This window comes from Elephantulus edwardii, unplaced genomic scaffold, assembly GCF_000299155.1.
Source record: "Elephantulus edwardii isolate Elephantulus edwardi_28Jun2011 unplaced genomic scaffold, EleEdw1.0 scaffold00197, whole genome shotgun sequence".
NCBI classification, from domain to species: Eukaryota; Metazoa; Chordata; class Mammalia; order Macroscelidea; family Macroscelididae; genus Elephantulus; species Elephantulus edwardii.
In genome coordinates this window covers 2,911,236-2,923,229 of record NW_006399947.1, presented here as the reverse complement: position 1 = coordinate 2,923,229, position 11,994 = coordinate 2,911,236, and the positions used below count along the sequence as shown (strand labels likewise).

The window sequence follows — 11,994 nt, the reverse complement described above, 5'->3', positions numbered from 1 at the left end:
TATTTCTATTTCATGATTTCATCTTCTTTGGATCCACCAACACCCTTGATACCAACAGCCGGGAACTCAAAAGACACATTGAGCTCTCTCCTACTCCTGGCAGCATGCCAAAACCCCTGACATTTCAAGAGTAACTCCAGTATTTCTTTCCTTTTTAACTCTTTCATTTGACCTCTCTTTCACCTACCATTCCTCCTTAGCATTACCTTAATAGGCTTTTTTTTCATCTGTTTAGCTATATTAAAACCAAAAAAGACAAGACATATTGCAGTCTGTTGTCAGGGCCCTCATCTGAATGATATCAAGCAATGATGTCAGTTTGAAGGTTAAGGTGCACCTGATCGAAACTATAATCTTTTCAATTACTTTCTGAGGCTGAAGTTGGACAATAAATTAAGAATGACAGAACAAGAATTGATGCCTTTGAGTTGTGCTGTTAGAGAAGAGTGCTAAATATCCCATGTTCTGCCAAAAGGACAAACAAGTATGTCTTACAGAAAGCACAGACAGGATGCTCCTTGGAGGTAAGATGGTGAAACTTTGTCTCACATACTTTCCCATGTTATTAGGAGGGGGCATTCCTTGGAAAAGGGCATCATGTCTGGAAAAGTGATAGATGGATTGACACAGTGACTGTAATGGTGGGGTGGAGTATGTCAGAGAAGATCAGGATGGCACAGGGTAGGGCAGGGTTCACATCCATTGTTCACAGGATCACTATGAGTTGCAGTCAACTGTAAGTATGGTCCTTAATAACTCTGTATCTATAGTTAAAAGGAGGATGAAGGTGTCTTACTTTTGTAAAATGTAAATCGCTCTATACTATTTGTTTCTAATATTAAAATATGAAAACCTTTAGACACAAAAAGTCAAAATTACTAATTGTGATGTAAATCGCTCTATGCTATTTGTTTCTAATATTAAAATATAAAAGCATTTAGGCACAAATGCTAAATGCCTAAATGTTTTTGTAAGACGCCTTAGTCCTCCTTTTAACTGTTCGTTGGAAGCAGGAATGGCATCCACTTACTAAATAACACGCCTCCAGGAACTCTATGAACTTTGATAAATGTCGATAATTGTAGAGGGGTCTCAGGTCTTTTGTTCACAGGGTTGCTGTGAGCTGTGCTCTGCTAGTCAGGAAGGCAACAATAACCTCATGTCCCACCAGGCAGTATTCCTTTAATAGTAACATTTCACAAATGAAATGAATGTTTAAATTAATATCTTCATGTCATTCTTACTATTGTATAAGCTAGAGCAGAAGGATATTTACATTCACCACACCCCTGAGAATTTATAGAGCACTTGACCTCTAATTAAATAATACTAATTTTAGCTACTATATCAGGAACTTCCCCATGCATTCCATACTCTTCCAGTGAGGGTTATTGTGATGTTACTATTATGCCAAATTGAGGTTCTGCTGTCTGCCTTTGGAAAAACCCATCTTGGAGATAGGAACTTAACCAGTAAAGGCAGTTTTGAAATACGAATATGAGACAGGGGTATGAACTTTCTAATTGGGTTGCTGGAGGATGCAGTAGAGGGGACTGGACATTGGCGAATACCTTTAGTCAGAACTGACTCATAGCTGACCCTCGGGGGGTGTTTGCTGAGACAGTAAATTGCACAGGGGGAGATTGCTCATTTTTCTCCTGCTGAGCAGCTGGTGAGTTAGAACTGCTTGCCTTCGGACTGCAGCATTGTTTCTTACCACTAGGCCACCAAAACTCACATCCTGGACTGATTGTTCCATTCTTATCAATGTTGTCAATATTCTAGGCATAGTTTGGTTCGAATAGATTGCAGAAGCAGGCTGGAAAATGACAGACTTTACGGGGACAAACTGTGAGTTATATAGATTACCACTTACAATCTGTAATATGTTATTGTTGTTGTTTGATGCCGTCCAGTCGTAGACGATTCATAGCGACCCTATGAACGAACAGCCTGAGCACTGTTCATACATAAGAGTTTCCTGAGGCAAGCCATTTTTGGAATGGCTTGATTTAGTTGGGAAGCTCCAGCCAACACTGTCCACCATAGGTACCCATTACCACGACTGGCACATCACTGTCAATATACAGTGTTAAATTTAACATGAGTTAGTGTAGGGTACCGTGAGAAGTTCACGCATCTCAAATTCATTGTAGTAGAGACAAAAGTGACTCATAGATGACGCTCCAATGGATTTTTAGAGGCTGTAAATCATATGGAGGAAGAATGTCCATCTCTCTCGGAATCGCTGCTGGACTTGAACCACCAGAGGCTCAGCCTTTGAATTAGTAGTGAAACTCCCTATGGACTAGGGCATCATTGCACCCTGCAAGCGCGGTTAAATTTTCCACTATACTCTTTAGTTGCAAAATAGAGGGTTGTTTTTTTTTTTGCCTAATGCATCATAAAGTGTATCTTTCAAAATTTTTAAAAAACCCAAAAATCAAACCACAAAAAATTCTCAAACTAATTGCCTTCCAGGGGAACCCACAAACAGCTGACCCTTCAGTGAGTTTTAGAAGCTGTAAATCGTAAGGGAGATGATCATCTTTCTCCGGTGGAGCAGCAAGGGAATTCAAACCACCTGCCTTTGGGTTTGGCAGCGCGCAACTCCCCACCCGCTCTGTCCTTGCCATGGAGTCGAAACGGACCCATAGCTTCCCGTGGATGGCCAGCCTCTGTCCCGCGGAGGAGCTGGTGAATTTGAGCTGCCTGGCTGTGGACTGGCAGCGCAAGCCTTACTCACAAGGCCACCACTCGTTAAAGAGGTAGTTTTCTAGTATTTTATTGTCGGTTCCATTCATTACTAACTAGATTTATTTTTTTTCTTCCCTTCTTCTTTGAGCTCTGAAAATCGGAGACTCCACCAGAATCTACAGTTAAAGAATGTAATCAATCACAGATTCAAAACAGGATAAAAAGCATTTAAAAATCTTCTCCCCTTACTAAGTGGCGTAAATCCCATGACACCCGTTTCATAATATCGCGAGACAACAGAACAAACAACGCGGCGAATTGTTAATGCGTATGTGTCATTCGTCACGGAAGTTGCCGCAGGGGCTTCTGGGAGGTCTCGGAAAGCCCGGGCGTAAATACTGTGTTTCGTTCCCGGTCGTGTGGATTTGGAGTTCACTGCAGCGGAGGTGGGTAAGTAAATATTTCTGAGATCTAGAAGCTAGATCTAGAGCCTAGGAAATCTTGCAAAAAATGTCAGAGACTTCCAGTTCATAGATACGGGGATTAACGTCAGGTTGGGAGGCGGACGGAGACCTAGTCTATGAAGGAAACCTGTAATGTCTAATCAATCGGTCAACGCTGCTCTCGTAGTGAAAGATAACTTAAGAATCTCTTCTTTGTCGAGGTGATTTCAAATACGCACTCGGAAACCCTGAGCAGCCCCTCGTCTTTGAGGAGAGTCTGGGAATGGCTCCTTCTAGTGCCAGTATTGATCGACTTTGGTTCCTTTCCCAAAGAATGTCTGTACATCATATTTCGTATTCGTTAAGAAAGGACTACAAATAGTATTTTCTACTATCAGGGTTAAACGGAAGACGTTAAGCAGTGTCCTGAGTTTTACAGAAGGTGTTAAATTAAAGCGATTATTGCCTACGTTAGGGGAACTGCTGGGTCCCGAACAGCGTGGTACCCTAATAAATATATCTTGGCGACTACACCACTTTATTCAACTTTGCTTTTTAATGTTGATGGCCCAGAAGTCAGTTAATGAACACACTTTGAAGTCAGGCATAGTTTCAAGTACTTTTCTCTTGGCATGTCTCTTTAGGAGAGCATCTATACTTCTCTGAGTCCGTTTCTTCATCTGTAAATGGGGTTGTTAATATGTTACAATGAAGATTTTTTTAGCTCTGTTGTCGTTCAACTATGTTGTCCTTCTTCAACTATGTTGTCATTCATTGGGAAAGAGAACAGAAAAACGAGAATAAATTTCAGAGAAAATTGCTAGTTTATGCTATTCTTGTTAGACATGTGAATTTAAGCATCTCTTTGATCTCGATGTGAAGGTGTCAAATAAAGAATTGAATAAATTGAAATATAAATATAGGAGAGATCTTAGCCGACCCTTCACGGAATTTCCAGAAGCATAAAATAGCATGAGAAGAGATTTCCCATCCTCCTGCATAGAAGCTGGTGGATTTGAACTGCTTGCCTTTGGGATTGCAGGGCAGCTTTGTGCCATTAGGCCAGACTTCTTCTTGTTGTTATTGTTGTGTGCCATCCAGTTGCCTGCGACTCATTGCTACCCTATGTACAACAGCCATAAACTGTCCTATCTTGTACCAATCTCACTGTCTCTGACACATCTACTCCCATTACCCTAGTCACTGAATCAATCCATCTCATCGATGGTCTTCCTCTCCTACACTGTCCCTCCAGCCTGCCAAGCATGACGTCCCACTCCAAGGACTGGTCCCTCCTTGCAACATGTCCACCGTATGTCAGATGAAGCTTCAGAATCCTTGCTTCTAAGGAGCAGCCTGGCTTTACCCTCTCCAGGACAAACCTGTTTGTTTTCTTAGCAGTCCATGATATATTCAATACTCTTCTCCAACACCACAGCTTAAAGGCATCAATTCTCCTTCTGTCATCCCTAGTCAGTGTCCAGTTCTCTGATGCATAGGAAGTGATTGCAAAGACCATGGCATGTATCGGGTGCACCTTAATCTCCAAACTGACATTGTTGCCCTTCAGTACTTTAAAGAGGTCTCTAACTGCAGGCTTTCCCGTCACAACATGTCTTTTAATTTCCTGGCTGCTGGTGCCAAGAGTGTTGACTGTGGAGCCAAGCAAACTAGAACTGTGAACAATCTCAATCTCTTCACCATCCCATCATGATGCTTGCTGCCAATCAGCCCAGTGATGACCTTCCACAGCAAGCGCTTTAGGTCCTCCTCAGTTTCAGCAAGCAGGGTTGTGTCATCTGCATAAATAAAATAGGGAGTCATCATGGGTGAGCAAGTCCCATTAATGGAGTTTATAGTGAAGCCTTAGGTCTCAGATTTTAGGTACCAAACATTAAATAACAAAAGTGAGAGAACCTGCAGAGGAGATGAGAGTCAACGAGAGAAATAAAAGTAAAATTAGGAGGATGTACTATACTCTTCAATATGGATTTAATCTTAATATAAAAAAGATAAAGATTCTCACTACTGAGCATGAGGCAGCATCATGATAAATGGAAAAAAAGATTGAAGTTGTTAACAATTTTAACTTGCTCAGCTCCACAATCAACACTCTTGGCACCAGCAGTTAGGAAATCAAAAGACAAATTGGATTGAGTAAGTCTGCCGTCAGGGACCCCTCTGGAGTGCTGAAGAGCAGTTATTTCAATCTAGAGACTAAGGTGCGCCTGATCCAGGTCATTTTTTCACAGTCACTTGCTATGCATCAGAAAGCTAGACAGTGAATAAGGATTAGAGAAGAAGAATTGATGCCTTTGACTTGTAGTACTAGAGGAGTCTTGAACATACCACAGACTACCAAGAGAACAACCAAGTCTGTCCTAGAGAGGATGAAACCAAGTTGCTCCTTGGAGGCAGGGATTTTGAAGCTTCATCTCACTTCATCATACTTTGGGCATGTTGCCAGGAAAGACCAGTTCTTGGAGAGGGACATTATGCTTGGAAAGATGGAAGGACAGTGCAGAAGAGGACCCTGGATGAGTTAGATTCACACAATAACTGGGGCAATGAGATTAGATGTGTTGGGAATCAGTGAGATTGGCTCAGGATAAGATAGCGTAGGATTCAGAGCTGTTGTACATAGGGTCACTGAATTGCAGTGACTCGATGGCACATAACAGCACTATCACATAGGCTAAGGAATAAGACATTCTGAAAGGAAGGAAACAGTTGACTAATGTCTAATCGATTGAACACAAATATTCCTATTTAGTAGTAACTCTTTGGAGTGGTGGTGGTAGAAGCTAGTTTAGAAAAAATTAAGAGGAAATGAAAAGTGAAGAAATATGTAGACAGCAGATATAAATAACTTGTAAGGCATTTGATTTTGAAAGGAAGCAGAGATGAGGCCCTATTTACTCTCAAGAATTGGTGTGGTAGAAAAGTTTGAACCATATACACAGAAAAAAAAATCAGGCGTACATAATATATATGAGATAGAGAATCCAGTGAAACTTTGAATATGTATATATGTCTTTGTAAGTTACAGATTAGGGAGAAACACAGCTAAGATATATATCGAGGTTTCTTAATAGGACAGAAAGACTAATCTCTTGTAGATACTGTGAAAGGGGAAGAATATATGAACAGTCATTTACAACATGTAATATGTGACATTAGAATGTGTTTTAAATAGTTGCAATGTTGAACTCATGAAAGCCTAATTTTATACTGTAAATTTCTTTATCCCTTCTTTTAGGAGAAACCACGTAACCATGTCAGCTTCAGCTGTGGAGGCAGTTAATGCTGCCCCTTTGTCTGGTTCCAAAGAAATGAGTTTGGAGGAACCAAAGAAGATGACCAGGGAGGACTGGAGAAAGAAGAAAGAGCTAGAAGAACAGCGGAAACTGGGTAATGCTCCTGCTGAAGTAGATGAAGAAGGAAAGTAAGTATTTTAATTTTTTTTTCTGCATGTTCTACTTATTCAAAATTCATTATCTATTTAGTTTACTTGTCTTTCTTGAGTTTTTCTGTTGATAACCTTAATATTCAAACCAAACCAAATTTGCTGTCATCAGGTAGATTCCAATTCATAGATACCCTAAAGTATAGAGCTGCACCTTAGGATTTCTAAGACTGTAATGTTTATGGAAGCTGACTGCCACCTATTTCTCCCTTGGGGCAACTACTACATTCAAACCATTAAGGTTTAGGTAGCAGCCAGACACTTTAACTTCTTTGCCACCAGGGGGGTCTCCCTTTATACCTCCACATCACTAAATATAGTTGCACTATTATTTTAATCAGTCAACTCTAGACATAGCCGTTAACCACTTGCCATATAGGAAATAATCGCATGCTAGCAAAATAACTCCATCTTCCTTCACTTTGATCAGCTGTTTCACTATTCTTACTTTCTTTGTTGGGATTTTTTTTAAAAACTGTCCTATTTTTTAACTTTCTTCTTAATTGTTTTTAATTGTATTGTAAAAGTTACCAGTGCTAGTCTCTCCTCTTACTACAATTATATCTCCAGTCATGGGCTCTATATACCAACTTTACAATTGTCATTATTTTTAAGCCTTACTCTTAAATTTTAAATTTTTTTTCACAGAGACATCAATCCTCATATTCCTCAGTATATTTCCTCAGTACCGTGGTATATTGACCCGTCAAAAAGACCTACATTAAAGCACCAAAGACCCCAGCCAGAGAAACAGAGGCAATATAGCTCATCTGGAGAATGGTACAAGAGGGGTGTGAAAGAGGTCTGTAGGCAATTTGTCTGTCTTTATTTTGTAGAGATTTTATTTAAAGAATTTTTTTAAAAATCATTAATTATATAGTTGAAACAGATACACTTTTAATCTGTTATTGAAATTCACAGTCTATGCTATTTTAACTTCTGGATTTTCTTTTACAGATTTGATATTACTAAAATTGTTAAATTTTCTCTTTTTTATAAAGATGTGGAGACTTGTGTTTTTTCCAATGAGGAATAAATCAGATTTTTTTGTAATGAGAACTAACATTTCTAACTTATTTATGTAAATAAAATACCTTGTTTTTCTTTGCATCCATTTCTAGAATTCCATAACTACTAAGTATCGCAAAGGTGCATGTGAAAATTGTGGAGCCATGACACACAAAAAGAAAGACTGCTTTGAAGTAAGTTTGGCATTGAGAATTTTAGAAATTATTACCAGAATCTTCCTTTATTGTTCCTTCTCAAAGAGCTTGTTAGTTTTGGGTTTTTTTTGTTAATTACTTGCATCTGGGGACAAGCTCAGTAAAACTTAATTTGAATGACTTAGTTCAGCACCATCAGAAAATTTCTACTAAAGATTAAGTGATAATTGGGTAATCTATAAGTTCTTAATTGTATTTTGTTCTATCTGTAAAAAACCAAAAGAAAACCCAAACCCACTATCTACAAATTCTAGCTTATGGCAACCCTCCATTGGGTTTTCGAGGCTGTCAGGATTTAACAGGAGCAGACTGTATCATCTTTTTTTCTGTGGTGCACCTGTTGGATTCAAACCACTGTGGCTTTTTTTGTTAACAGTCAGCTTGTAACTGTGCCACAAGGCTCCAAGAGTTTCCAGCAATGCAGTCTGTCCAGCTGTCAACTTTGCAATGAATTATCAGTACTTAAAAAAAATCCTTTGTTTTTCAGAGACCTAGGCGAGTTGGAGCAAAATTTACAGGTACTAATATAGCTCCAGATGAACATGTCCAGCCTCAGCTGACCTTTGACTATGATGGGAAAAGGGATCGGTGGAATGGCTACAATCCAGAAGAACACATGACGATTGTAGAAGAATATGCCAAAGTTGATCTGGTACAAAAAAAGCCTTTGCTTTTCTACTGTTCTTAAAACACAGTTTTAATTTAACAACTCTCCCTGCCCCCCCCCCGCCCCCAGCATCTTAAAGTGTTGTAAAATTGATCTCCTGCAGTCAAGTAGCTACTGCCCCTTTAGACAAAACACTTTACTCTCTGCTATTGACCACACATCTAGTCTGATTCATTCTATATTAATTGACTAGGTCAAACATTTTCTTAAGCCATCAATTTTGATATAAATGTTGACTCTTGTCAGTATTCTCATTATTTGCATTCTCTTTGTTCTGCTTCCATTCATCTAAGGTCCCTATCCTTCCTTACCTTTTCATCACTGCTTTAGCAGGGTAAATGTTGGGAATGTTAAGGAGATCCTTTTTGGCCAGGACTTTGTCTGAAAAAAATAAGGTTCTTTCTTAAAAAATACAAATTAAGTGACCATTTGAATACTGTAAGTAAACTTTAAATGTTTCTTTTTAGGCAAAACGAACACTCAAAGCCCAAAAACTGCAAGAAGAATTAGCTTCAGGAAAATTAGTAGAACAAGCTGTAAGTAATATAAACATGCAATTAATTTTAAAAATCTTAAACTTTTGGTAATCTAAGAAATTAAAATCAGAACAGTTAATATTTTTATCTATCCACTTGGAAAATGTTGTAGTGAAAAAAGAAAGATTAAAACTGATGTCTTTAATGTTGGTTATAGGATTATAAATTGATGGAGTCATTTTGGAAAGGATAATGCCGTAAAATATTCATGCACACTTTCTGGATTAAATTACTAGATCCATCCATCCAAAAGAATTTTTTAAAAAGCCATATGTACAAAGCTGTTTATTGCAACATAAGGGCACCTATTGGTCATCTTCATCTTCCTATTCATGTGATTACAATCCTAAAGCAGTGTAGAGATGTTTTGGTTCTGTACATGGTCTAATGTAATTAGCCATTCACAATGGCATATTTCTCTTCAGAACTTCTGTTCTTATTACAACAGAAATGGGCAAATTCACAATGTTAGAATTGAATTTTTCTAAATGTGTTTTAAAATATTATATGACTAGTCAATTCAGTGTAATAAAATTGCAAATTCTTTTTCTTCTTTCATGATGCAGAATTCCCCAAAACACCAGTGGGGAGAGGAGGAACCAAATTCTCAGATGGTAATAAATATTTGCTCTACCTGAGTGATCATTAAAACTTTGCATTTCTTACTGCTAATAAGGATTAATGCTTGACCTATAGCTTTAAAGAACACAAATAAAAGTATAATTAAAATAAGAGTAATAATTTCTCTTAATGTGTCTCCCTCTTTCCCAGGAAAAAGAACATAATAGTGAAGATGAGGATGAAGATAAATATGCAGATGATATTGACATGCCAGGACAGAATTTTGACTCTAAGAGACGAATTACTGTGCGAAATCTCCGGATCAGAGAAGATATTGCAAAAGTAAGTCTTGCAAATCTAACATACCTATTTGAAAAGCATTTGTCTTTTCAGCCTGACTTTGCCTACTCATAGGATTGTTGTTGTTGTTGTTATGTGCCGTAAAGTCACTTACAACTCATAGCGACCCTATGTAGAGCAGCCCTAAACTCTGCTCTGTCCTGTGCCAAATGGACTGTCTCCGACACACCCATCCCGATTACCCCAGTCACTGAATCAACCCACCTCATAGAAGGCCTTCCCCTCCTGCATGGTCCTTCCACCCTACCAAGCATGATGTCCCTCTCGAGGGACATGTCCCTCCTTACAACATGTCCAAAGTATGTTAGACGAAGCCTCAGAATCCTTGCCTCCAAGGAGCTGCCCACTTTAACCCTCTCCAGGATGAATCTGTTTGTTTTCCCAGCAGTCCATGGTACCCTCAGTACTCTTCTCCATCACTACAGCTCAAAGGCATCAGTTCTCCTTCTATCCTCCCTAGTCCAATTCTCTGATGCATAACAAGTGATAGCAAAGACCGTGGCCTCCTGTATCAGACTCACCTTAGTCTCCAGAGAGACACCATTGCTCTTCAGTACTTTGGAGAGATCCCTAACATCAGACTTTCTCATTGCAATACATCTTTTAATTTCCTGGCTACTGGTGCCAAGAGTGTTGACTGTGGAGCCAAAGAGGCTAAAGTTGTTAACAATCTCAATCTCTTCACCATCCATCCTGATGCTGCCAATTGGCCCAGTGGTGAGAATCTTTGTCTTCTTGACATTGAGCCTCAATCCATATTGGAGGCTGCAGTCCTTGACCCTCTGTAGCAAGCACTTCAGGTCCTCAGTTTCAGCAGGCAGGATTGTGTCATCTGCATAGTGCAGATTGTTGATGTTTTTGCTGTGTGCCATCAAGTCATAACTGACCTGTAGTGGGTTTTCATAGGCAATAAATCGCAAAGGAGGAAATTGCCCATGCTTCTCTTACAGGTTCTAACTTCCTAACTTTGGAATTTCAGCATAGCTTCTCAAAACTAGTCCACCAGAGCACCCTAGTATAGTCAAAAGTATTTAAAGATTAAGTATGATTATTGCTTTTCTCTTTGTCCTTACGTCAGGTATATACATACCTACTTAACATGAACAGCTCCTACAAATACAAATCTTTGGAGCTATCAGTAAACATTAATGCAATCTTTAAACTTTTTTCTCTTCTAGTATTTGCGGAATTTAGATCCAAATTCTGCTTATTATGATCCCAAAACTAGAGCAATGAGAGAGAATCCCTACGCGAATGCAGGAAAGAATCCAGATGAGTAAGTACCAAGTTACATTTACAGATTTTAAATTCTGAGATGAAGGAAAATATTAAAGATAAAAGGAAATCTTAAGTATACCAACTTTCTATGTGATTGGGTCATACAGTAATTGTTGTTAAGTGCTGTACAACTTAAGAGTCAAGTACAACTCGCAGAGACACTATGAACAAAAGATCTGAACCCTGTTCTGTAACTGTCAGTACTCTGGTGATCATAGGGTTTTCAAAGGGCTATTGTGTAAGAAGTGGATGCCAATCCTGCTTCCAAGTCTTTCTTAATCTGGCACCTCTACCAGTCTCTGTCCACCCCTTATGGCATTTGACACATCAGTGGCAAGATTTTCAGTATCACAGCAACCCCAAGTTACCTCAATACAGCAAAGTGGCAGACAAATGCTGTACCACTTAGAACAGTGTTCTCTCCTAACACAATTTAAATAATTAGCTTTCCTTAAGTCAATTTCTCTGAAACAGTTCTTTTAATTTGTATTTACAGAGTTAGTTATGCAGGAGATAACTTCGTCCGATACACAGGAGATACCATCTCAATGGCTCAGACACAGTGTAAGTATTTGGTCTTAAAATAAAGCATTCTGTATCAAATAAAGCTTTATAAGTATATGAGAAAAATTGTTTTAAGGTAGTTTGAAACAAATGTGACAGAAGTAGCTGACCCTTCATTTGGATGTTTTTTTATCATTCTAGTGTTTGCTTGGGAAGCCTATGATAAGGGATCTGAAGTGCATCTTCAAGCAGATCCTAC

General features: G+C 38.8%; 1 protein-coding gene across 1 annotated transcript in view; it reads left to right on the top strand.

Annotated features, from left to right (window-relative positions):
* Positions 1-6,415: 6,415 nt before the first annotated feature.
* Positions 6,416-11,994, top strand: part of SLU7 (SLU7 splicing factor homolog (S. cerevisiae)) — a 9,580-nt gene continuing 4,001 nt past the window's right edge. Inside the window, exons 1-10 of the mRNA XM_006897051.1 lie at positions 6,416-6,585; positions 7,255-7,408; positions 7,728-7,808; positions 8,317-8,481; positions 8,964-9,032; positions 9,599-9,646; positions 9,804-9,935; positions 11,132-11,229; positions 11,728-11,795; positions 11,937-11,992. Of these exons, the coding sequence (XP_006897113.1) occupies positions 6,416-6,585; positions 7,255-7,408; positions 7,728-7,808; positions 8,317-8,481; positions 8,964-9,032; positions 9,599-9,646; positions 9,804-9,935; positions 11,132-11,229; positions 11,728-11,795; positions 11,937-11,992 (1,041 nt within the window). The remainder of the gene's footprint in view (positions 6,586-7,254; positions 7,409-7,727; positions 7,809-8,316; positions 8,482-8,963; positions 9,033-9,598; positions 9,647-9,803; positions 9,936-11,131; positions 11,230-11,727; positions 11,796-11,936; positions 11,993-11,994) is intronic.